Here is a 27515-nt window from a genome sequence, read left to right as displayed (position 1 = left end):
GCGAATGCACCCCCCCCCCCACCCCCCCCGCCGACCCAACCCCAGGGGGCTGAGGCTTAAACTGTAGCCCTGCTTTTCCCTGGGGCCGTGGGAGGTTAACGACACAGCAGCAAGGACAAGGACAACCCCTGCCTGCGCCCACCACCCACTGCCCCACCCCCACCCACACCCCCACACGCTCAGCCATTACGTCCCTCAGCCAGTGAGCCAGTGAAGGGGTTCGGCTCCGCTCTGGGCCATTCTACATTGTGCTTTTGTGGAACTAAGGAATAGCACACCTCTGTGTTCAACCCTCCTCTCCCCCATATGAGCATCACAAAGCTCTTCAATTACTTTCAGGACAGGTCTGCCATCACTTCTTATACAATTAAGCAAATCATACATTAGCAAAAACCTACACTGTATATCATTAGTTAAAATATGTTTATTAGTTGTGTTATCAAGGAGATCAGGGTGGCCAGAGGAAGGACCTACCACGTACTGTAGAGGTGCACAGTAATTGGTCAGTGCTAATTCGACTCTAAAAGAGTTTTTGTGAGTCCACTCGGGCCAGTTCTGCAAGAGCTGATTTAACACTGAGCATTTCAAAATCCAGTGACAAAGTAGAATAGAATAGAACAATTTATCGTCCATTAAATAAATAAATAATTTTTTTTTAAAAAGACATTTTTCCTTCAGCTCAGTGCTCAACACAAGGAACAATGCATTGATGAAAGAAATGTACACTGAACAAAAACAGGACAACAATATGAAAATATCAAACATCACATAACTATAAAGGCATTCACACAACATCTCCTGGTCACTATCAGCAACATCCTCATGTCCAAATCTCTGATTAGCCCATTACTGAAAACTGTAATTTCCTAGACAAATGTTTTTTTATAGGAGTTCTTCCTGGCAGGTGGTAGATGTTCCTCCAGAGGGTAGTTTTTGAAGGAATGAATGACATGGATGGGAGCAACTAGCCACTATTTATTGGGTTTTTCTTTTCATGGCAAGGCTATACAGGTGTTACAGTGGTACCTGCTCAATGCTTAATGGCCATTCTTTTACTGGCATGGTCAATCATTTGTGTGAAAACTAGAATAAACAACAAAACAGGAGCCATAGCTTTTTTGATACTAGTTACAAACCAGGCCCGTTAAAAATAATTATGTATTTCAAAATAAGCACACATTTACAAAACAACGTTATTAATACAAGAGATGAGTAAACGTCCACTCACGGCAGACTGACACTGACAATTAGACCCGTAGGTGAAGTTGTGACTGAAAAGAAATTGACTCCATGTACATCTAATTAGCTTGACTAAATAGTAAGGCAACTTCGCCTGGTGATTACAATATGTTCAGATTTCATTGGCTCTGCACGTTATTAACCTTCCTCGACCAGCATTTCACAGCTCCAATAAACAGTTGTCAGCAAACGTGCCACATGGCAGTCCCGACATTACATCACTCCAAACAAGAAAAAAAACTGTGAGCAACAGGCCTGTAGTAACACACAGCTCACTGGCAACTTCTTTCAGACAACATACACTTGGACTGTATCCCATAAGACTGACCACAGTCACAGTGTGTATTTGTGTGTGCATGAGTATGATTCCATGTGCATGTGCATATTTAAATACTCTTTAACTGATACAATTATAAATTCGAAAAGATGTAGCTATACGCTAAAGATGCAGTTGTGTAGAAGTTGAGAAGTGTGCTATATACTCTGGGTCAAATCCTGACCATGCCAGAGCCAACTGTAGCCAGGAAGGTCACCTATTATGACACGATTGGCCATAGCACTGCCCAATGAGGGTGTCTCAGTCAGTAGGGTACCCATCGATTCATAGCATAGACCACAGGTACCCAATCACTCTTCTAGGTTGATCGGATGCCTGTCATACATTCTGGAGGGTGCATGCGCATATATTCGTGATTGGTCATTCCATCTGGGGACAAAAAAATGGGGGAAGAGTACTAAAAATGTTTCTGCCCCTCCCCCTTCACATTCCTAAGACTGCCTCTCTGCCTGAGTTGAGATCATTCTCTCCCAGTCTAGCCCCCAAAAATCCCACAAATTCCACCCCATGCTACCCAGTGCCCCCAGCAACCACCAGGAGAGAGAGAGAGAGAGCGAGAGAGAGCAAGAGAGAGAGAGAGAGAGAGAGAGAGAGAGGAGGAGAAAAAGAGAGAGAGAGAGCTTGGGCAAAGAGAGAGAGATTTATTTTACAGGTCCAGGTTAAATACCAGATTTTGTAGCCTCACAAGTAGCAGGTTGTGAGAGCGAATTTAATATTCAATAGAAAGAAAACCAGAGATGTGAGAAATGATACACACCAGTAAGAGGAAGGAAATTAATACTAACACCTAGTCTGTAGTTTCTAACAGTGAATAATGCAGGATAAAACAGTAGGGCAGGATCTATATATATTTATTTGGTCCACCACACAGCATGCCCTGGCAAATGAGAGCATATAGAACCCAGAGCTACACATTTGGCAGGAGGACATTTTACTGAAATCATTGTCCTTCATAACAAAATAAAGTCACCTGCCTTTTCACCTATGTGGTAAGCAGTCTGGTCATGATTGGGTGATAGAGGTCACCCTGCTTGAAGCAAACTATTAACCATTGTTGAGTTAATTTGCTTGGAGAAGGTAGGAGCCCCTGCAAGATCCCATCTCTGTTAAGAAATATATCATTGGTCTTCCATTTTTACCCACTTCACATCATTTAGATTGCAGCTCTTTGTTTCTGTAAAGTGACAAGTAAAGGTGCAATTTTACAGTATATGAAAAGTATTAGCGATGTGTTCCCATGGTAGTGCTTTTGTTTCTCCTGAGTCTTCTCATTTTCATTGTTACTCAGCACTTCATTATTTACAGCTGTTCATTTTAGTTTATTGCACTTTTCTCACCTCAATGGGTTTATGAGGTCTAATTTCATAGATAACTTTATGGTGAATACAAAAACTGGCAGACCCTCTCCTGTCACTCCTGGACCAGGCATGAGGAGCACTCACTCAAGGTTTGTGTGGAAATCATATAGCGAATGGCTCATGCTTGCACTGCAACGGCTCACTTAAAGAGAGAGAGGGAGAGATGGACATGCCAGAATGGTGAGCTGATGTCTCTGTCTGTTTCAGTTACTGTTTTTCCCTGTTGGGAGTTCAGGTTGCTGCTGCTTGTAGCGCCAGTGGTCTCTGGAGGCTGGGCATCCCCCTCTCTCTGAGAAAGCCCTGATTACCCTCCTAAATTGGTGGGGAGGGGCTGACTGACAGATGGAGTACTGGGAATTCCCAGCCTCACACAAATTCACACACACACACACACACACACACACACACACACATACACGTACACACACAGAGGCACACAAATACACACACGCACACACATGCACACACATACATGTACACACACACATACACGCATACACACACACACACACACACACACACACGTACACACACATACACACACACACACACACACACACACACACACTTGCCGAAGTGTATAACACACACAAGCACACCTGCACCTGTCATTGTGCGGTCTGAGGAAGTGGCCTGCACATTGTACTATTACTGAGGTATTATCCTCTTCGGGCTGAGGCTTAAAGAGAAAAAGTAAAAATGAAAGAATTTTGATGAATTGGCAATGTTGCCAATGACAGGGACTCCAATTGAAAATCTCAGGCAGGGAGCTTGGGGACACAGCCAAACTGTCAGTCAAGGAGAGATGGTGTTTGGATGAGGCACAAACACTGTCTACAACAAGAATCAACAAACCCTGCGCTTGTAGAGAAATAATTAAAATATGTCACTGTCATCAGAAAAATGATCTTCACACTGGGATGGCATCCAAAGCATTTTCATCCTGTTCATGAAAAAGTCTGAACGTGTTAGCATCTGTTGTTAGCTAATTTCCACACACTGTGATGATATTTAAATAGTCACCTTACAGAACCAAAACCTCCATGACTGAGGAGGAGGATGGCATTATCCCAATATGCTGTTAATTTCAATTATGTCTATAAAAAATAACTCAATGCTACAACTTTCACAAATATATATATATAGATATATTTGTGCTTGTGCAAAGGGGCGAGATGTCCACAGTAGGACGAGTGAGATAACAATGATCTGAACAATCCTGGCTCCCTGAGTGATGCCAGTTTCTAAATTAATACAGGGGATTATGCACAAAGTTTGCACAGTGGCACCATCTCCCTGGGGTGCCATGAATGCCTTCCCGCAGGCCAGTTCTCAAACTGAATTTACCTGAAAGAGCCCAGCCAAATTTTCGGCTTGGGGTTCCTCCGGCTTTGAACCTACACTCGCTGAGGAGGGGAGGGGGCAGGGCAGAGGCGGGGCGGACTGCAGGATAGTTATTATCCTGTCTGTGACAGAGCCGTGGAAGGACCAGGACCCGCAAAAAAATGGAGTGGCACCAGTTTGTACCACCCACTCAGCGTGTTGGTCAACCCTGGGAGAGCGCGGGACAAGGACCGAAGATAGATTTATGTATGCAGATGCATATGCCTAAAAATGACGCCTGGGGTGGTCAGTCATTTATCCCCTACACCTGTTTAGTCCATTCAAATTTCAGTACACTGCCCCACTCAGTTCACTGAGCGTTTCAGTTCCGCTCGCCCCCTCATTCGCCCAAATTAATATAAATGAATATCCCCCACCCTGGGCGTGTCGAAGTGTCCCCGAGCAAGACACCTAACCCCTAATTGCTCCCAACGAGCTGATTGGTACCTTGCATGGCAGCCTTTAACCGTTGGTGTGTGAGTGTGTGTGTGTGAATGGGTGAATGAGAGGCATCAATTGTAAAGTTCTTTGGATAAAAGCGCTATATAAATGCAGTCCATTTACCATATGAGCTGTTCCTGCTTGTGAACAACAGTGCATTTTAGCAGGTGACTCGTGATGATGATGGGTGCCAAAAATGTAATATAATGCCTATTGCACAGTTAAACCTATATCATAGAACAGTTCCGCCGTGTAAACAGGCTTATATGAAATCACAGAATCGCAGTGTGGCAAAATTGAAATTCTGAAGTGTTACCAGTGATCGGTTGGGGGAGAAAAAAATAACATTAATAAAATGCTTTCTAAACTAATACAAATTATTTAGGGGTTGGTGAAAAATTATTAATTATTAGTAGGTTTACTTGCATTTAAAACACTGTCACATAACGCTGTAGTAGAAGTAGTAGTAGTAATAATAATAATAATAATTATTGTTATTATTATTGTTATTATTATTAGTAGTATAATACATGTCATTAATTGAGAACTGGAGTTGAACTTGAGTATGGCTTATGATGAAACTCTACTGTGGAGTGTCGGGTTAAAATTCGAATTCCCTCGGCACTTCACCCTTCAATTAGTTTTCCCAACACAGACACAACAGTTATACAGGAAAGTAAAGGCGGCAATTAACACACGTGAGAACATTCCCTTTTACCTTGATGAGCCGCCTTCCATTTTAATACAACAATTTCCAGATGCAGAGCAGTATTAAAAATAAAAAAATATATAAAATTGTTCAAAACTAAGAAGTTGCGCAAACATCAGAAAAGTAAACACGTCTCCGGATAAACGCATTGCGCATATTTATCCCCGTCTGTCAAAACGGCATCTAAAAAACGTCTTATGTTCATTCATTTAGACAGTGTAGTAATTAACAAAATATAAATATGTGGTTGAAGTGTAGTCCAATAGGCTATCCAATTTATAACGCGCTGTTGGCGTATTGACAGGCTTTCCTGCTTGAGCACATCGCTCAAGATACAGCTTGTTCTTCTTGATTTTAGCTAGTATAACCAAGTCGCTGTGCATATGTGTAGGCTACACACATTAAAACACACACAATCCAATCAAACGCATGTGCGCATATTTAATCGTCCAAATACCCCCCCCCCCCCCCCCCCCCCCCATCATACACAGCTCAGTAACAGCAAACGTAACATTTCTAAATGTTAAACAGATTTATTCAAAACAATCATCACCATTATAATTTGTCAACTGAATCAGTTCCCTCGGATGTCTTTTCAGGTTATCCTTTAGTTCAGTTTCAATATCACAAATGCATGACGCTGCATGGGAATGTTTATTACCATCTTGTAAAAAAAAAGAGGCAATGTGTCGATCAAAACATATCCCAACGTACCTTTCGTTTTTCCAACATTCTCTTTTCGAGATATTTTATGACAGAGATAAATAAAATGCCACAGTTTCAATCCGTCCCACTACTCCCGTTATCAGATCTTCGGATAAGCTCCCAATAGTGAAAGATGCTCTGGAAAGGGGTAAAGTCTAAACTGTGCCGGCGCAGCACTTCCAAGTTCCAACACGTGCTGAGCCTCTGAGTGTTTGTCCTCTCTGAAGCGGTGCACACGGTAAGTAGGTGGTGTTTTCTAAGTTAGCCTATAATTTAACGTCGCCTTTAGGCCTTACCCTCTCGGCTGGCCAAGAAATATTATTAAATTTCCTTCGCACACAAGACTATTCTTAAAATGTTTAATTCGCCACCCCCCCCCCCCCCCCCAATATAATATTCCGCTTTCTCCTTGCGTTATGGCACCCTGTGAATAATGAACACTATTTTTTGAGGAACATAATTACCTAATTTTACCATCGCAGTGGAATAACAGGCAGTGCTTACTGCTTATATAAACCTTTGCCGTTACGCTGTTGAGTCCTCGGGGGCCTGTGGTGAAAGGATATTAAATACGGTTCTTATTAATTAATCGTGTGATTTTGGGAGCCCAGCTTGTCATCGTCACTTTGCTATGTTTATGAGGAGGATCTATCGCCTGATTCTCTCAGGAGATCATTCTCAGCTGAATGCGCTCGAGGCGCGCTCTTGTTAAAGGGGGGTTGCTAACAACACCGTACACCCACGTTAAAGCGTAATAGCTACATAATAATAAAACCCTTCACGTATCAGACCATCCGCTGCCCGTGCCCCTGCTATTCACCACAGCGAATAGTGATGCAGTGACCTTGCTACATCCCATCATAGTATTTTGTGAGGTGTGCTACAATTTTATGATTATGCCACCCTCTCCTTCCAGGGGGACTGCGCTGACAATCCCCCTGGAGCCGCTATTGGCTAGGGAGTTTACGTTAAAAAAAAAGTTGCTGGCGTGGTTTGCCTTTCAGAAAATCTCCTCTGGAGAAAAGCAAGCAGCGGATCCGACACTAGGAAGTCCACTCTCATTGGATGTGTGCTTCAAATATATCTCGAATCTAAGCAACTTAATCAAAAGAGAAATAATTAAATAATTAAAAAATTACAAAAACAAAGCCTCCAAAAAAACCTATGTATTTCCCATACAATTTCGCAGCTGCATCGATTTCTAAGAAAGACTGTTGACGCGTAGAGTAGGCTGATATTTTCTTCGGATTGGTATATTTATATCTTGCAGGATTTCAGCAACTCTGCAAGCTGTCCTCCAGGGTGCGACCATCTTATAGTACTAATATTTTCGAATTAAAAAGAATCCAAACTTCTCATTGAGGTAAGTGTGCTATCATTATTATAGATTTGACAATTTTCTAAAAAAGCGATATTATAAATAAAGTATCAAACCATCTGGTTTCGGATTGGGACCAGACTATGGGAATTATTTCGAGAAAGTGAGGTAAACCAGCAGGCAAATTTTACTTTAAGAAAAATAATTCCAAATATTCAAATGTCCATATGAATATATTTATGTCCGATCAAAAACAAAATGTCCCTATCTCATAGATCCAGTAGTTTTGAAGTCGATGTCACCATCCAAGATATGGAATCACGATGTTATGAGTTAATATTAATTTTATTCGAAGCATTACTTTAAATTGAATATTTAAAAGGTGTGAATTGAGACATTCCCATGTTTTAGTTCTTTCTGGATTCCATCGTGTTTTGTCACTTGCAATGTAAATGAAAACATAACAAAGGGCAGTAATTGGGGAGGCGTGTTTTCAAGATTTTCGCCACAAAATTGCTTACCCCCCCCCCCCATATCATCCAGATTCGGCCACGCGCTTGCATGCCAATTTCAATTGCACAGGTTTTCGTTTATTTATTTATTCATTCATTCATTTAATTCGTTCATTAATTTAGCCTCGGAAACACTATAAATACACATTTACAAACGTTAGAAAAAATTGCCATATTGATTAGGCCTAAGTGAAAATCGATATTGTAATCGCACTTGGAACAGGCACGTCAAGCTGTCAAACCATTTAAAAGTACGGCGGAAAATTATTTTTTATGCAAGGTCATGTGGCTGATTTACTCATTTAAATATCAAAATTGAACCTCTTCATCTTGGAGATACTTTAGACCAACTGAGATAATAAAACATTAAATGAAGCTACTTCATCCGGCAAAATTAGACAATTTGATAATCTTTGTAAATGATTTTATTTTATAATAGGCCTATAGTCTATTATTTCCTCGTCCCTCCACATCTATACAATCATAGGCCATATTCTATTCATTTCTAAACATTTCATTTATGGTCAATTTAGAATGGGGATGTAGAAACTCAGTGGTTCTGACAATCAAAATGGCAGTCTTTGTCTTTGTGTTTAATTTCCACAAAGTAGAAATTTAATCACACCAAATGCCGCGCCGAGTCCATGCTGGCGTCCTCTAATTAGGGAGCGCGTGCCGTCCGGATTATCTCTTTGATTAGTATTTTAAAAAGAGGAACAACAAAAATTATTATAATTAATTCTTGGAGAGACTAATTATTATTGAGCCAATATGAGCAGATGACAGGTTGAATTGGGCAACGGTTATATATAAGAAGTGCCATTGTGGGTCATGTCAGAAGACAGGGAGATCAACTGCAACAGTTTCAGATCTACAGGTTGGTGTGTGTGTGTGTGTGTGTGTGTGTGTGCGTGCGTGCGTGGCGCGTGTGTAAAATGGACATGGCATTTTATGGCATGTGATTAATTTAAACATAATAAAAACGCAACAAGCTAAAGTAGGACCTATAGTATACATTACCGTGGAGTTACAATAAAAAAATACAAATTCTATTACATAAAAAAAATAAAAACTAGGTAATTAAATATTCACATCGATAAAATGACTTTTGGAAAGGTAATGTGATAACGGAAGTAAGGGATACCAAACTGACTACACCTGTGAAAGGTTATGGTTCTCCTATATTTTAAAATAATGTCTTCGTTCTGTAAATTACACAGTTTAGTTACTTCTTGGTCGCTGTTGTGGGGGGAAAATGGTATTGGCTATGTATGGAGAACACAGGCATAAGAAATGTGTCGTAGGCTATGGTGTTCCATGGCCCAAGTCCAATATTTAGGTTAACTGACTCAGACTGGCGTCATGAACTCTGTGGAGGATTTGAACGTTATTAGCAACGAGTTGCACCAGCAGAAAAAAATGTAGGAGCTGTGCACTATAAAATTATTTGTTTGCTCAACCTTAAATCATTATTGAGCTTTAACACTTGCCAATGCCATAATAAACGTGTTCTCAGTTTTCAAATCAAACACATTAAATAGGGAAGGGGGGGGGGGGGATTACGTGAAGAAACGGAGAAACAAATCAGAGTTCGTCATAAAGAAAGAAGGCACAATGTAGGAGACCTTCCACAAGTTTTTTGTTAAAGCGGCGTTGTTCGCATTTTAATTACATTCTATTTAAATCCAGCGATTGCCATTACGCAGACAAAGGCAGCCGATATAATTAGAATAAAGATGCTGTGCTAGTTTAATGGAGACCAAATTGAGCGCGGTGAGTTTTCTGTATTGTGTCTTTTGTTTCTGGCCAATGGGGTTTTTGTTATCTGTATTGTTTATGTGGTCAACAGTGGTCTTTGTCTTCAGTAAGATCCCCAATGAAGTCTCCTGTGTTTGAGACAATTAGCTGATCCGAACCTGTGGGTCCTATGCAAATTGAACTTCTCGTGACGGCCATGTGTGCGCATTTGAACGAAGGTGTTTTGTTCTCCAGAAAAGGCGTATTGGAAGAATGGGATGTAGATTTTCTGAGGAGTGGAGACACGTTTGTCACAGACAGAGCATCGGTCAGTTCACGGGGACAGCTGGGGGCCACGGGACTCCTTCAAGAGCACAGCACAAGCAGGACTATGCTCATTCTTAACTTGGCCTGTACAGCTATCGGAGCGCTGTATTCAGCAGAGAAGAAATTAAACCAGGAGAAACCGTTGCTTAATGTACTTATCAATAATCTGTACCATTGTTTTGTAGTTTATGGACCGAGTCTTCACGTGAATTTGCCCGGAACCGGAAAAAGCCTGAACCTGAGTAACCAAGGACTTTAAGAGGCCACTGTATAATTTTCATCATTATCTCCAGCGTCGCCCTCGATTCTAATTTTAGCATGATGTCATATCTTAAGCAACCACCTTACTCAGTCAATGGACTGGGCATAACTACCTCCGGGATGGATCTCCTCCATCCGTCCGTGGGCTACCCAGGTAAGGTCATTTTATCTAGTATTTATGACATAATTATGACCATTTAAATAACGACACATACAAACGCAAATATTCATTCCAGTGCCTTTCTTTGGCACATTGGTGCATTTAAAATGACAATTACCTAGGACAAGGCTTTATGTTTCACGTTCATATCAAGCAGCTTTTATACCATGCAGGGCTAATAATCCAAATTTAATCATATTTCATGACCCCCAGAAAGCTAGTGATGCATTTAATATAACGGTAACATTTACAAATTTCTGCTTACCCTAGGGCATAAACTTTAAACACATAATTAGCCAACAGACTACTATTTAATGCGAGAACCCTGTGCAGCATATTTTGATCGAGTTCTCTTTAATGTTATCCCTCAATAAAAAATGTTTATTCCGTGTTAAATGCTGGTCACTACACCTATATTGCTTTCATATACGGCATAGGCCTACAAATATCCGTGTGTTATGTGTAAGACACATTGACCACCAGACCAGAATACATGGCAACAATATATTTTTAATAAGATTGTGTTAATTTAAATATAAAAAGTCGGCTTTTTATATTGTCGTGTTGTATTTTTTATTATTTGCAGCTACACCTCGTAAGCAGAGACGCGAACGGACGACCTTCACGCGCGCTCAGCTAGACATTCTAGAGGCCCTCTTCGCCAAGACTCGCTACCCTGACATATTCATGCGGGAGGAGGTGGCCTTAAAGATAAACCTGCCAGAGTCTCGCGTACAGGTGAGCAATCCCGGCATATTTAAACCTCTACAATATGTTGCACTATTGAAAGTAAACTTTTCCCTCTCGGTGGATTATGTTGGATACCCTTTAATTAGGACTTGGCTTTTCAATTTTCGTTTACAGAAAACGGCCGAGTGCCCGTGTTCTTTAAATAAAAAGGTCAATAGGGGCAATCCTTGTTAAGAAGAGGCTCTGCTTTAAAGCTGTTCATAGACTTAAGGGGAAACACAAAAAAGGAATTATTTTGACATTTTCGTTTAACTCAGGAAGGCCGGTACGACAACGTTGTTCTTTTGATATTAATCGGAGTTCATTGGTATGATTTTAAAACTTTTTGTTTCAGACATGCATCAGTGTAACATCTATACCCGTGCATGTTAGCCTAATGTTTTCTGTAGCCTATCAAAAGGAAGTCTGTTGTACAGGCCAAACAATAAATACACAGTGTACAAATTGAATTTTACCACAGATTAGCGCAGTAATCAATATGTACTCATTTATAGGTCTGGTTTAAGAACCGAAGGGCAAAATGTCGGCAGCAGCAACAGCAGCAGCAGACCGGAGGGGCGAACAAGATTCGACCAGTCAAAAAGAAAAGTTCCCCGGCCAGAGAAGCGAGCTCTGAGAGTGGGGCGAGCGGCCAGTTCACACCCCCTACCATTACCCCAGTCCCTACTGTCTCCGCCAGTAGCGCCCCGGTGTCCATCTGGAGCCCAGCCTCAATTTCCCCCCTTTCCGATCATCTCTCTACTTCTTCATCTTGTATGCAGCGGTCATACCCGATGACTTATACGCAAGCATCTGGATACGGCCAAAGCTACGGCGGATCATCTTCTTACTTTGGCGGGATGGACTGCGGGTCTTACCTCTCCTCCGTGCCTCACCAGATAGCAGGGCCCGGGTCAGCGCTTAGTCCAATGAGTGCTAATACTGTTACCAGTCACATCAACCAGTCCCCAGCTTCGCTATCTGCTCAGGGGTACGGAGCATCTGGGCTGGGGTTCAACTCTGCCGCCGATTGCTTGGATTACAAAGATCAACCGGCATCCTGGAAATTGAACTTTAATGCCGACGGCTTGGATTACAAAGATCAGACCTCGTCTTGGAAATTCCAGGTTTTGTGAAGCCAACGACCGGCGTTAAATTACATTGACTGTTCAAAAATAATACCGAAGTAAGGCGCGTTACCTCGCCGCGATATTCAGACATATGCCTGAGAAGGACTTGATTTGGATACTACGAGCAAGCCCGGGATGCAACATTTGGTATATTGGTGGCACACCCCCTCAACTCCACAAAGTACCCCCCCCCCCCCCCAATTAATGAACCGATGACAGCTATTAAATCATCAAAGCTTTGGCCACAGTTCCCATTCTGTTAAATTCGCAATGCAGAAACACGAGGCTTCATTGTTGGCATGCGTGCGCCTTCTCTGTCAGCCGCTTAATGGCACCTGTTGGTTAATTTAAGAGAAATGTGGAGCAGTGAACTCTCAATAACTTTGATCAAAGCCACGGAACAAATCGTTATCCAAAAAAACGACGCCCAAGACTCAATTCTTTGGTTAAGTGCTTGGAATGGGCCTGCTTTTCTTAAGCCTCTTAAAACTTGCCGACCTACTTCCTAGTTGGTAAATGGAAGGACTCTTTGATCAGGACGGTGTGTGGACTGCGCGCCCCTGCGGCGAACTAGATGCACTACTTTATTTAAGAAAAATGTTTATAAGGAATCAGTATGTAGTTTTCAAGAGACAATCAGTGTGTCATATCAATGGTCCATATGTTTTGTTTTTTCTTTCTTTCTGTGATAGCCTTCAAAACTGTGACCTGTTTTATTGTATGCAATTTGTGAGCTTTGCGTCAGCGAAGCCTGCTATGATTTAAAAGTTTTTTTGAACGGGAAAAAGTATTAATATGATGAAATAACAATGAGCAATTATTAAAATATAGATCAGGATTTCCCAAACTTATGAAGAGTGTTCTGGTTGGGAAAATAATCTTGATAAACATTTCCCTGTGGTCGTCGTCCTCCTGTGGATACCAGCCCCTCTACATGGACCTGTGGCTCCAATGCTGGTACTGTGAGCCGCCGTATTTGGACACAATAAAAGTGGTTTCATCGAACACTCTGTCATCATAACAATTGATTCAATCTAAATGTCGGGACTTGCCCGTTTGCAAATAGTGGCAAATACATTGCATGTGTGAATAAACCGCTCAATTCCGGACGTCCTACGTATGTTCCAGCCCCGTTGGAGGGAAATAAATACACAATAATGAATACGCATCATTGACGGTAAAATGGCATTAAGTCAGGCAGTAGTAGCCCACATGTATTTACGCTACAGTGTACATGACGGCAAAGGTGTATGGAGTCTTAGGGACTGTCATCGCTGGAACAGTAAAATAAAAAGGACACGTGAAATCTTAACTTAGTATGACATACGTTTAGCCATTTTAACAGACCAAATTTCTCTATTGTCATCGACTACACACTTGACCTTCACAATAGTTATCTTAAAGAGAAGGGTCTTAATTGTGTTTTACGTTAGGCTATATAATGGCACTAATAGCACAATAGGATGTACGCCATCTAGGCGGCTGCCTGGTAACGAACTCAAGGAACAGTTTGCATTCCAATAACATACAAGAATTCTCTTGGCTATACTGGATAAAACACACACACGCAGGCACGCACGCACAGACAGTATTGGTGATACAATTCATATTACGAATCATGAACTTCAATTAATCTTTTTCTTGCCCATGTTTATAAGTTTCCTTGTCAATCTATAAAATTGAATTGGGTTATCCTTTCGTTGTTTCAAGTCTTTAGTGGCAATATAGTAGGCCTACAAGCCAAAATGAATTATTAAGTTCGAGATAAAGCGAGATTTTGTATTGGATTTTTTAAAAAGAATAAAAAGAATCCACATATGTTATACACGTGTTTCTCTATATACATCCATCAAACAATGTTGCAACATTATTATTTATGGTAAACAACATTATTTGGGAACATCACTTGGGTAAGGGGCATATTTAGCTAGCAATCAAACTGCCCAAATATTATACATTTTTAAAGCACAGTGGCTTTTAGGGCCATCTGCCCTTTAACCACTGTGTCGCATGGGAAGTGCAAATCCCCCTCAAAGGGAAGGTAATGCTAATATTTTACCTGGGAAATTCTTTACCCCACATAGGCTAGTCCAAATGGTTCATTCACGCACTTATTCTGTCAGAATGAAGGAAGCCTGGGTTGAAATCTTATATTAGCTCGATCTAGAGATTTAGATATTTTAATGTTGGAATGTGTTTGGATTGGGTATTATTATTATTATTATTATTATTATTAGTAGTAGTAGTAGTAGTAGTAGTAGTAGTAGTAACTGTTGTATTAATTCGACTGAATTAGGTCTTTTCAGAAGCACCCACTTTGTTCGAGTTGCTTTCACAGATTTTGTTGTCTAAAAGATTTTCCAAGATAGTGAAATGCTCCTTCTAAAAATATTTTCGGAGCTCGCATATAATTAAAATAACCAACACAGACAGATTAACACCAAGATTCCCGGATGTAAATGGGTTTAACAAAACACAAAGCAAATGACGTATCGCTGAAGGTTGATTCAAAATAAGCATCCGATGGCATAAATATGACGTGGATTTTTTTTTAAAAACGTCTGTGTTTGTATAGACCTACTTTTCAAAACACAATATAAAATCGTATCAAAAGAAAACGGAGAAGGGGAGATTAAAGTTTTTTTTTCTTTCGGCACGTCTGGCTATTTCAAAAGGGTTGACTCCAAGTACGCAGCGTAATGTGAGTTGAATAACTGGAGCAAAGTCAATGGCAAGCGGATCTTTAATTGCTTTCAATTCCTCTACTGTTATTGTTAGGAGTGGGACCTTCAATTAGCATCCTTTAGGTTAATAATCCATCTTCCAGTCGGGTGGAAGCACGCTAAATTGAGGCAAGCTTGAAATAATCGAAACATTTAAAGAAATCGGCTAATGAGAATCTTTTGACTTTGCTTGAATACGTTTTCCGTTTGGAGGCCCGGGAACTGGGGACTTAAGGACAATAGATTTTTATAGTTAACTTTTGCCATTAATATAAGCTCTCAAACTATTCACCGCTGTTTCGATTCAGATAAGAGGGAAATGTTAACAGGTTACTTTAAATATATGTAACGCATAATGAACAAATCTTAATAGCGGTTAGATTGAAAGTTTATGCTATTGATTTTAGTGTCTGCAAATCAGAATAAATATTTACCGCATATAAAACATCTTATTTCCCTACATCCCTACAAGACATTATATACAGGGGTCATCAACGTGTCCGTATACGGACAAACGTGTCCGTGGCAAGACTTGTCTGTGTTCGTGGCAACAAAAAAAAAAATTGATTGGGAAAAAAGTTTTTGATAATATTTGATAATATATAATATATGATAATATACATTGCAATCATTTTCTTGTCAAAATATTGACAATCTAATGTTTTCTGAGACTAATAAATTAATTAATTAAAACAAGTTTTGTATGTCCGTGGTAAAAATCGCATTTTGACCAAAAAGTCCGTCACAAGCCAACACGGTGATGACCCCTGATTATATACACGCGTGTGTGTATGTGCATGTTGTGTGTGTGCGTGAGTGTCTGTGTGTGTGTGTGTGTGTGTGATCAGTGTATTTTTCTAGTTAATTTCTTCTGAGTCTAATGCACATAGACACATATAATGGTCACAAAAGTAAAATAAATAAATAAATAAATAATAAACAGCGAAGTAATTTGGCAAAAATTCTGGAATGACTGCTGTATGATTTATTATTGATAAACATCAATCTACAGAATTATATTCGAATTGCAAGGCAGGGAAGTTCACGTGAAATGCATTTTTTTTTTAAATAAGAGAATAAGATCCGGAATTTTTTAAACCAAAATGAATGCATTCATGCAAATAACGCATTACTGAACACGAAACCGCTAAAACAGAAGAAACTAGACTAAAACAATGAAGTGGCCTAATCCCAATTATTAAATCCAGATGATTAAAAGATGAACAAGCGCCATACTCAGTGAAGCTGATACCAGATCCTCAAAAAAAAAAAAAAAACTACTACTACTACCCAGTAGTACTACTGCGACATTCTTACATCTCTTATAGAGTGGCAAATACAAACAAGGGAAACTGAAAAAATAGATAGCAGGACTTAAAATAGTCACCGTAGAATATCACACCTGTAGCCTTACACGGGTATTGAGGCAGTAAAACTATTGTTTACTGGATACATCGAAAAAATTGATTTTAGAAGTAGCAACAAATAGGCTATATGTAATAGTCAACAAATTAATCTATTAATAGATTAAAATGGACCGCACATGAACAGATGCACACATTGCACATAGACTGACTGGGGCTTTATGGAAGGGACAGTCCCCGGTGTACCTGGGCTCATCAGTTACGAAAAACGAGTGAATTAATTGATCAAATTTGAGTTTAGACTACTAAATATTTCATAATAATCATAATCCGTGAATGAAACCGAAACGCACGAAGCAATGATTTAGCAATGAGTGACTTCATTGACTACAGGAGAATGAGAGCATTTTTCGACGTTAAGACAAACTCTTGGCACGAGCTATCACTTCGGATTTGACACTTGTAGTAAGAATGCACCAAATCGGTGGGATTGGATGCAACGACGTAGGCTGCACGCACCATCATTCATTCCTGCAGAGAATTTTGTTTTGTTTTAATTAATCACCACACAAAACCGAATGACATATGGGAATAACAGACGCTGCAATAATCCTTTCATAGCGTTAATCGATGTTAAACAAAGGACAGTAGTTTTGAAGTGTCGCTCTGTCCTGCGCGGTGACGCCTCCCCACTAGCGTTTTCCACGGAAGAGGAACCAGAAAGAAGTGTAACCAGTTCAAGTGCCGTGGGTCTTGACAGCTGTCACGCATGATATTTGACAGACAGACAGGCTTCTATTCTACAGGTTATTCCTATGGCCTATTGCCTGCTGTATCATTTAGTGAAAATTGTTGAAATCGTTATTGTATATTGTATGGACACCTTTTTAAATGTGATATTTATGACAAAATGATAGACTGTTTATTTACAGTGCAGACATCGGTCTTCAAAACGTTGTGTCTGTCTTTTGTAAAACAAAAATGTCGGTCTTTTGAAAGTACTAAAACTAGCCATACCTGCGTTAATTAAATACCTTAATACTACAACTAGCCTACTACCACTTGTGCTGCTGTATAATATTAATAATAATAATAATAATAATAATAATAATAATAATAATTGCATAACTGCAATAAGAGTAATAATAATAGTAGTAGCACCAGTCCAAGAGCAGAAGTCGAAACAATAAGTACCCGCGACAAGTTTTTTTAAATTACTTGGAGGATGATCATCATGATAATGATGACGTGCTCGTGGTGGTGGCCAGCTATATTTTCATTTCTATATGCTTAATTAAGTTAAGCACATAGAAATGAAGTTCAAATATGAAAATCAAGGAAACGGTCCACAGAAGGGGTCGGCCTAATAGGCTATGCATCGCTCCCCGATCCCAATTTACTTAGGACTTCACTGGAGATGAGTCCGTTTAAAATAACAACAGAAAACACACTGTACAAAAGCCTATAAGCAAGAGGGCTGTCCAAATTTATCGGTCCTGTAAATCGTAATCCGTTCCTATTTTTCCTTTGTCCAATCCTACCGTTTCAGCCCATGATAACAAATCTTCTAAGGCCATAAATTCACAGTGCTGCACAAATATAGGCTATAACCTAAATAAACAGAAGAGTTTCGAGTTCTCGGTCCGACTCGTTATAGTTCGCAGCAGAAACTCTATGATTTGCTCTTCTTAATCGCGTTTCAACGGATTCAGCAGCAGTGAGAAAACACTTGGCTCCCGAGTCCACAAAGCCGTTCTCAAAGGGGATATAAATATGGATAAACGAAATACCAAACACAATAAAGGAAAAGCCTACAGTGTTTCGGTGCCTTCACTATCTAAGGTGTCCTTCTATAAAATGTTGGATTTAAATAGGCTATGATCGACTGTTGCAAATAAAATTTCATAAGATTTGATATAAAAATGCTGAAGCCTATGAATTATGCATTAGCCCACAAAGAGATCTCTCTATCTGTGGTTTTAAACACACTGACAAAACAAAATGGTCTGCTAAATGTCAATTGTCGTGATCGTAAGAAGTGCCGGAGCTATTTTAATGTGCGTCATGGTACTACACCTGCTAAAGAGAATATTATTTTGGCCTGTGCGCCAAATTATAATGTTAGCCTACGTTCTTACACAATTATTAAGATGCTACTGAGAGCTACTACTACTACTACTTCTACTACTACCACTACTACTACTACTACTACTACTACTACTACTACTACTAATAATAATAATAATAATAATATATTAAATAATTATTATAATTATTATTATTATTATTATTATTATTATTATTATAATAAAAAAGAACAACTAAACCTATAACAACTAATACTACGATAATAACAGTAATAATAATAATTGCTCTGTTTGTGGCATCATTTATTTATTACTTCTCGTTTTGGAATGTGATTTACAAACTGTTGTTAAAAGGTGATGTTTCAGCCATATTGGTTAAATATCAACAGCTGGGTGCACACATTTGTAGCGATAAGTCAACTCTTATATGTTATATATATATATATGGCTATGGTCTTCTTAATAGAAATTATTTTATTTTAGATTGTGGAGGGTTATGGGGGTCTTGGTGCCATTGTTTCCATTTAAGTGGGGAAATATAAAACTTGTTGTAGCATGGTAAAACATAAAATTTATATTCTATTCTTTAATCTGCTCCCCAGATTTTAACATAGGCCTATGTAATAAATAAATAAATAAATAAATAAATAAATAAACAGCAGCAGCAGCTTCAACTACTACTACTGGTACTACTACTACTACTAATAATAATAATAATAATACGATATGATTTATTCATAATGGTAAAAACTAATCTCAGTGGAGACATCATATTGGTTTGATACCAACAGGACGTTAATCTCAGGGATTACAGTGGCATATCGCAAACGACTGAACATAAGAATCTACCCCATTTAGGCTCATAGTCCTGAAATAGTGATAAAACTATAGCACGATAAAACAGACATGATAGATGAGTTCCCTTAAAACGGTTACCACCTCGAGCAGTGGCAGTCCAATATAGCCTAAATACAGACAATTGCCTTAATGAAATAACGCAGGTTAATGCGTTAGCAATCTATATAACCAGTAGGCTGGACGGAGAGCCAACATTCATCTCGAATGCTGGCAAGACGCTGTTTCTGGAATGCTTACACTGCCAACTGACCTCAGACCTCTATTCACAAAATGACAACAGTCACAAAGTATCAGCACCAGGCTGTCAATTGTTGCCTATACAACGAGCTATCGGTGGCAACTGCGGTAACCTATACAAATAATTTTGGTAAAACGTTCTATGAACAATAATTCTTCAGAACTTTACCATACCGTCATAAGCACTACATAGCACTTCCATAAGTAGTACATAGACATTTTGATTACATTATATTTTGGAATTAAACAGACACTTTTATTCCGAGCAATTTACAAATACTATTTTAGATATAATCCATTTATACATCAGACATGCTACTGAATCAATTCAGGTTAAGTGCCTTGCCCAAGGATACAACGGCAGTACTACCCCATCTGGTAATCAAAGCCTCCCTGTTGAATTACAAGCCCAGCTTCTTAACCATTATGCATACAGCCACATTCAGAAATGCTTATGTGAATAACCACAAGTAGAAATACAAATTCCAATGAATATTTGAAACAAAAAAAACTTAAGAGGATCAATACCGGGTTATGTCATAGTTTTAAGTAAGGAATAAATGCTTTCCAACAGTATTCGACTTGTTCCTCCACTTGTGCGCACGGAACGACCTTTTCAAGTGCAAATGTATTCCTTCTACTCTGATTTTCAGGGACCTTAAGCTTCGACCATGAAGCCCCGGTACTCAGTTCGAGCTATGACAGCTGGCCCAAACCTGCCAGCAATAGCTTGGCACCCCAGTTTCCATGCTGTTATGCCCAGCCACTCTCCACGTGGCAGCGCACCAAAACAGGATTAGAGTTAGGACTCCGAATGGTCCTACCCCACCCCAAAAACATCCTGACCAGGCCTGACGGACCCCAGTGTCACTAGCTTAGATTATTATGATAAGAACGGACTCCTCCCAAATGACTGGTCTGCCGTAGCTGTCTCCAGCACAGCAGCCTGTGACACGCATCCAGAAGCATGTGAGCATTCTGGATCTTTGCACAATAACACCTGCTCCTCCCCAACCGTTTGTACAAGCTGGAGAACTGCAGCCCTTGTTCATATGTCTTTCCGCCTCAGAGAGAAGCAGAGCCGTCTGGGAGAGAACGTTAACCAATGCACCGACGCACCAAGGTGAGGGTTTCACTCACACACAGGATGAGCTCACCCTGGCTGCATTCCAAGCCCACTCATTTTCATGCAAGGTCTGGGTTTTGGCCCAGTGCCTCTCTGACACTGCACTGTCCCACCGCCTCATCCTCTCCTCTAAAATCATCCCCCTTTCCAGACAGTCCCCTGCCATTACCTCTGTATCTCCCCTGGACCTTTTTCTTGCCCTCCTTGGCCATACCCCCACCACACTTCACGATACCACCACAACTTCATGATCACTGAGCATAGAATAAACTTCCCCTCCCCCCACCACCTGTCTTCTGACTCCCTGGTTCTCTCTCCCCTTCTGTCTTCTCTCTCTCTCTGTCTCTCTCTCTTTCTCTCAGCATAGCTGGTTGCTCTGAGGTGAATTTTGTTGTGGGAAACGTGGGACAGCCTTGGGTTCAATTGGACTCAATTTTTCAATTGGACTCTTTTTCTTTGGTAAAGAAAAACACTAGTTTGGCAGATTATACATTTGGGGAGTTTCTGTATATGTGTAAAATGAAATATTTAAAATACGTATATATTTTTACTGACTGTGTTTCAGCCTTCCCCTGAGAACAGATGGGATGATAACAGTGTGAAAGAATTGCTGAGTATGGAGACAGATGCCCCTCCTCCCCCACATGTACACAGACTCAGCCCCTACACTCTGCCCACCTGTTTGGGCAGCGTACCGCCCCGAATGGAAGCTCGCACTGCATCGGCCTGGAGGCCGACAATCATAATCCCCCCAAACAAAGGGGGCGTTTAGCCGGGGCACGCCCGCATGCTCGTCTGGGGACACAATGATGAGAAGCTACCAAGCCCGCTCGTGTGTGTGTGTGCGTGAGTGTGTATGTGTGTGCGTGTGCATGCATGCGTGTGTGTGTGTGTGTGTGTGTGTGTGTGCATGTGCGTGTGTGTTTGTGTGCGTGTGTGTGCACGTGTGTGTCACTTATGAATCAGTCCTAATGGTATATGCAGTACTTAAGCATTTACTATAAGTGATACTTTCTTAAGCTATTGCTAGCATTTTTCTCCTAATATTCCTGATGCCTGAAATGAATGCTGTCTTTTAACCAAAATAAGTCATTTATATATACATCCAATGAGTCACTGATCTAGGAAACTACAGGCAAGTTAGTTTTGCAAGTGTCTCATGAAGGCTTTTGGAATCTAGCGTTAGGAATCTACAGTAGCATTTGGAAAAATATATAAGCTAGTGAACCCCACTTTCATGGAGGTAGATTTATGCTTCGCAATCAAAAAGAAAATGTTTAACTCAAATTGACCTTTTGATAGTATACATTTCAAAATTTAATTTAGCAAACATGTGAGGGGCCTCTGAGAATTGAAGCCAGAAGGCATTAAGGGAGTTTAAATTCTTTGAGAGTGCATTTCCTCAGCGTGGAAAAGGAAGGGTAACAATAGACACAATGGACCTGAATCACTAAGAACCTTAGCATGCACAAAATCTCCTAGCTCATGCAAAACTAATAAAATCACTAATGACTGGCAATGATATTTGTTTTGCACCAATCATTGGTTGTGTTGCTAACTTTCTGTGTGCTAATAGGTTTTACATATGCTAAGGTCTTAGTAAATGAGGCCCTATGGGTTCTGTGGACATAGGACTCCCCTAAGCACCAGTGTTAGGACCTCTGCTCTCCCTTATGTGGAAAGAGTAATCATTTGAAGGGATTTATTGTCAAGGTACATTTCAAGGAGACCAATGGGGTTTCTGCACCTGTCCTTGCTTGCTGCTGAAGCTGCCAACCATTGATATGTGTGGTCAGTGTGCCACATTGTTGTCATGAGGCAGGGAGCTAGACATGCACATGCTGGCATACCATTCTCACTCTGTTAACACTGCGTTATACATGTATAATACAGCCATCATTTCTGTGACCAATGCAGGAAAAATTGCCAGGAAAAAAAATGCCACTGAAATTCACCAAACTGAGAAATGAATGTGCCTAAACGAAAGAAATCTAAAGCCAAAGTAACTGAACAAAGGAATACCCCCCCCCCCCCATATATTTATGAAGAAATGTAAAATTAATAGTTAAATCAATCACATTGTTTTCACTGAGAGTGGTACAGTGCCGTACGGAGAATGTGCGTATGTGCGTACGCGTGTACGCGCGTTTCCCCGCAGGCGCGTGAGAGGCGCCACGTGCCCCGAGGGTCATGGGAAGTTGCGGAGCGGCAGAGCTTAGCGGCGCTCGGCCTCCCCCCTCTATGGTCCAGCTGCACTGAGGGAGACCAGCATGAGCCACACTTCTGCCCACCTGCTCTTAGGATTATAGATATGTCAGAGCAAGAGCACAATCGTGTGTGTGTGTGTGTGTGTGTGTGTGTGTGTGTGTGTGTGTGCATGCGTGTGTGCGTGTGTACCAGTGGCCTGCTTCTCTGTGACGCTGAAGGCTCCTCCTGTTCACCCTGCTTTCATAAACATGCGCGTCTGTTTATTCATTTACATTAAAAAGAGTGAACAGGCAGAAAGGGAGGGGTTCAAATGAGGCATTAGAGAGGGTGGGGTGGGCGCTAATAATGAAAATAGAAACAGCTTCACTTTAGGACAGCCTGCACATTTACCATTAAACCAATTACCAAATGGAATTCATATAGACTGAGGTAACTTGTACAAAAGTGCATTCTCTGCATAAAGACCTGTTTAAACTGTCGTGAAACAACTAATAAACTTTGTACATTTATTTTGTTATTTTATATATCACTACATTACTGTAATTTAGTGTAATTTGAATATTGTGAAATGAAATGGAAGCAGTCAGACAAGGCAGAAGTGGCCTTATATCAAGGAGACTGCAGGTTCAAATCCCTTGAGTGAAGTGAACGACACATGAAAGCAATATAAGAAATCTCAGCACAGCACACTTGGAATTGAGGCGGGTATCTGTCCGGAATATGAACAATGCTACAGCACCATGACTCCTAGCACGTTGGGACCCTGCTGTTTTTACTGTTCTGTACCGCTCACAAATTCCACCAGCCTTGGCTGTGTGGTCATTAAAGAATCTGAATCTGAATCTGTTGTTGCTCCAGTACAGGCAGACAACAATGTTCCCCCATTTGCATGTTCTCCTGCTCCTCCTGCCCCCTCCCTCCTGGAATTCAGTGCACTGGTAATGACTCATTAAGACCCATAATTAGTTGCATACACACTCATATGTGGGGGGTGCATGATGCTTAAGGAAGGGGGGGAGGGATTGTTTCACTGCATTCTCCCCTCCCCAATGCATGATTTAACCCCTTTCCAAACAAGTTTAACGGTCACCCCAGCGACACACCAAAGCACTGTACAAAATATTTCCAGATGGGAATTATTGTATATTCACTCCAATTCAGCTATTAATAGGAATCACAAACAGCTTAATTAATGTTAAATATGCAAACCTGACCCTAAGAAATGGCATCCGTGAAATATTTTTTTGACTAATAACGCAAGACCATATATTCAAGAGACACGTTTTTTGTCAGGAAGCCCCTAGCAGGGGACTATGGAGCTGGTGTACTTCTCATACCAGATGTGTAAATGTGGGAATCTGTCATAGCTGGGATTCTCAAACATTACCTTAGGGACTGACTGTCTGTGCTGGTTTTCATTACAGCCAGTACTGCAACCGCTGAATTGTAAGAAGCTAATTGGTCTTAATCAGACCATTTTAATGCCATTTGGCTTAATGAAAGCCACATATCAGAAATAGCTGAGCACATTACGAAGAATATATGTTCCATATTTACATTCTATATCACGGGACATTTTATTAGTTAGATCAGCTAATGCTTTTGTTTTCTGTAATTGGCTATATGAAAAATTAATCTTCTAGAAAGAGGTTATATTTTCAGTTGACTCAATTATAAACCGGTAGGTGAAATCACTTGGGTTGTAATTGCCAAAAGAGTGGACACCTGGTCACTGAAACCAAACCATTAATGGAAATCAGATATTCAAAGACAAAGCAAATGACAACAAGCCAAACATGTTAGTGTTAAGTTTAAGGAATATTTTGTAGAATTTGTAGAACAACGAATTCCTCAACAACCTTATTTGCTCGTAAATGTTTGGGAGCTAGAGTTATATTACAGGGCTAACAGATTTAGCTTCATATTAAGCTGACATGTCACATATTTGCATTTACTCCGTTAAGGCAGGACTGATGCCCTTAATCTGTCTGCAGATTTAATTTGTTAATTATTCTTACTGAGGGAATCCATTCACTAAGTCTGTAAAACAGTCTCGCTTTCTCTCTCTTTCTCTGTCATACACACACACACACACACACACACTCACACTATCTCTGTCTCGCACGCACACACTCACAAATATGAATTTTTTGCAAGCGATCCTTTAATGTCGTTCAGTGATTAAAAAATATAAACAAAGTTAATGAACAGGTCTCGGTCTTTTTTTGGTTTTCATAATAGTCCCTTGCAAGCTGCTCTCTCTCTCTCCTGCTCTTCTCCCTGCACCTCCCTTCTCTGCAAAGCGGTGAATTATGAATGGAGGCTGAGTTCTGTAATGTGGCACAAAATTACTACCTGAGGGGGGAAGAGGAGCAACCTTGATCGCTGAAAACATCCCTAGCAGTACCAGCCAATACCCCCTCGTGCCCCCTCGCCTCCGCCCGTCCCCGCCCCCCTCCTCGCCTCATCTTGTGTCATTTCACCCGCGCTGAAAGCCAACAAAGGCCTCGTTATGAGCCTGGCGGCATGCTCCCGCGCGGAGACACAGAGGGCCCGGCGAGAAGGGTCCCCAGGCTGTCTGCCGAGACGCCTAATGTGCCCGTTTACCCACAGTTATTCAAATTCCTCCCAATGGGGAGCAGCGAGCTGGGGCATCGCTCCCTCCGGTTCTGATCTCTTGGAAACGGGTGGGGAAAATCCAGCAGGCAATGAAGGCCTGCACGCTCCTCCAATCGATTTAGGAGCGGCAGTAATGCTGCCGGCGCTGACAGGGTGGAGTCGCAGGATACGGGCTCTGCACTCATGCAGGCTTTGGTAATGCAAAGCAAGACACACACACACACATTCAAACACGCACATGCACACACACCTACTTACGCAAACTCACATTTGCACACACGCGCACATTCACATTTACACGCATGCACACGCATAAGTTACTAGACAAAAACTAATTAAAAACGTGTTAGTCAAATGATAAAAGAAAATTGTGATGAAGGATACAGAGGAGCTCCTATCGCCCCCATTGTACACTCAACGAGGCCGCGACAGGGGCTCTGAGTAGGGTTCCTTGCTCAGGAACTGACCTACAAAGGAGTCTGTAGAGTACACGAGTGTCACAGAATTAGCTGTTTGCACCCCCTCCACCCCACCAGGTGTCTCTCCCCCTAAGCGAGAGAGATGGAGAGCAGGTAAGGATGAAGGTGTCACTTTTTCCTGGTGTTGCTGAACAGTATCTCCAGAACAGAGACAAGATGGGGGAAAAATAAGAACAGAATGGGGGTTTTATCAGGAATCAGAGGCATTCTCTCTTTAGTTCTTCTAAGTCGTGGGCTACGCTCCCAATCCAATTGGATGATACAGCTGAAATGCAGAAGGTATGAGGCTCAGTTCCCATCTCTAACCTGCCCCCCATTCACCCTCTCCAGAACTGACTTTGGTCAAGAGAATCCTCAATTTCTCTGAGGTTTAGATTACAATGACTTTTGATTACATTACGTTTTTTGTCTTAAAATCTTTTTATACTCTCTCCATGTTTCACATAGTTTTGATTCAGAATTTCAATATTGTGTGGTTCATGATGTTTTTGGTTGGACCTAAGTGTCTTCATTTTTTTCTGACACTTCTGAAATTCTTATCAAACCACTTTTCTTTTTGGGGTCTGTGGTGAGATTTGTAACTTTTGTTTTTGAAACCTGCTTTATTGGCTCATTTACAATATATTTTGTTGCTTTGTGTCACAACCCTATTTATGCCAGATTGGTTTGGTTGAAATGTTTTTGAGAGAAAGGAGGGGTCAATGTCAATGATTGCTTAATCACACACACTAGCATCAAGAGCTGAACAGGGGCGATATAGCTCAGGAGGTAAGACCGATTGTCTGGCAGTCGGAGGGTTACCGGTTCAAACCCCGCCCTGGGCATGTCGAAGTGTCCTTGAGCAAGACACCTAACCCCTAACCTCTAACTGCTCTGGCGAATGAGAGGCATCAATTGTAAAGCGCTTTGGATAAAAGCGCTATATAAATGCAGTCCATTTACCATTTACCAACACTAAGTGAATGCCCCTAAAGAGTACCCTCTAATCCAACCATCAAGCACATACAGGTACTCAGGTGCCATGGCTGTAATATGTAGAAGTCCCCATATTCCTCAGTTTCCCACAATCCCCTGGCAGCTAACCGACTCTGAGGGAAATGGACACTGAGAGACACTTTAAGCACACCTTAAATTCCAGGTGATGACAGACGCACAAGACGGGGGTAGTTTCAGCACTGCAGTCCACTGACTTCCATAGAATCTGAAGGACCATGCTGAAATGTAAAAAAAAAAACAAAAAAAACAATGACATTTCTACAGAAGCTATCTGGATGGATTGACAATTATTAAGAAAGTATTCAATTGTGTTATTTAGATTTTTATGTGTAAGATTCCCACATCATAAACCAAATGGTCATCACCTTCTTTTGAGGTGAGATCAATTTCCATACAAACACTGTCACCTGGTGGTCAAAATCCATATTGAGCTTTCTGTGTTTTGCTTTCATCGCTCTCATCCTGAAGCCAG

General features: G+C 40.8%; 1 protein-coding gene across 1 annotated transcript; it reads left to right on the top strand.

Moving 5' to 3' along the window:
- The first annotated feature begins 7187 nt into the window (after nucleotides 1-7187).
- Nucleotides 7188-13516, top strand: LOC135257031 (homeobox protein OTX2-like). The gene is made up of 4 exons (XM_064339404.1): nucleotides 7188-7535; nucleotides 10252-10481; nucleotides 11074-11225; nucleotides 11732-13516. Exons 2-4 carry the CDS (start codon nucleotides 10385-10387, stop codon nucleotides 12350-12352), a joined length of 870 nt encoding a protein of 289 aa, XP_064195474.1. The 5' UTR covers nucleotides 7188-7535; nucleotides 10252-10384; the 3' UTR covers nucleotides 12353-13516.
- Nucleotides 13517-27515: the final 13999 nt, after the last annotated feature.

This window comes from Anguilla rostrata, chromosome 6 (assembly GCF_018555375.3).
Source record: "Anguilla rostrata isolate EN2019 chromosome 6, ASM1855537v3, whole genome shotgun sequence".
NCBI lineage: Eukaryota > Metazoa > Chordata > Actinopteri > Anguilliformes > Anguillidae > Anguilla > Anguilla rostrata.
This window is presented reverse-complemented; position numbering and strand designations above follow the sequence as displayed.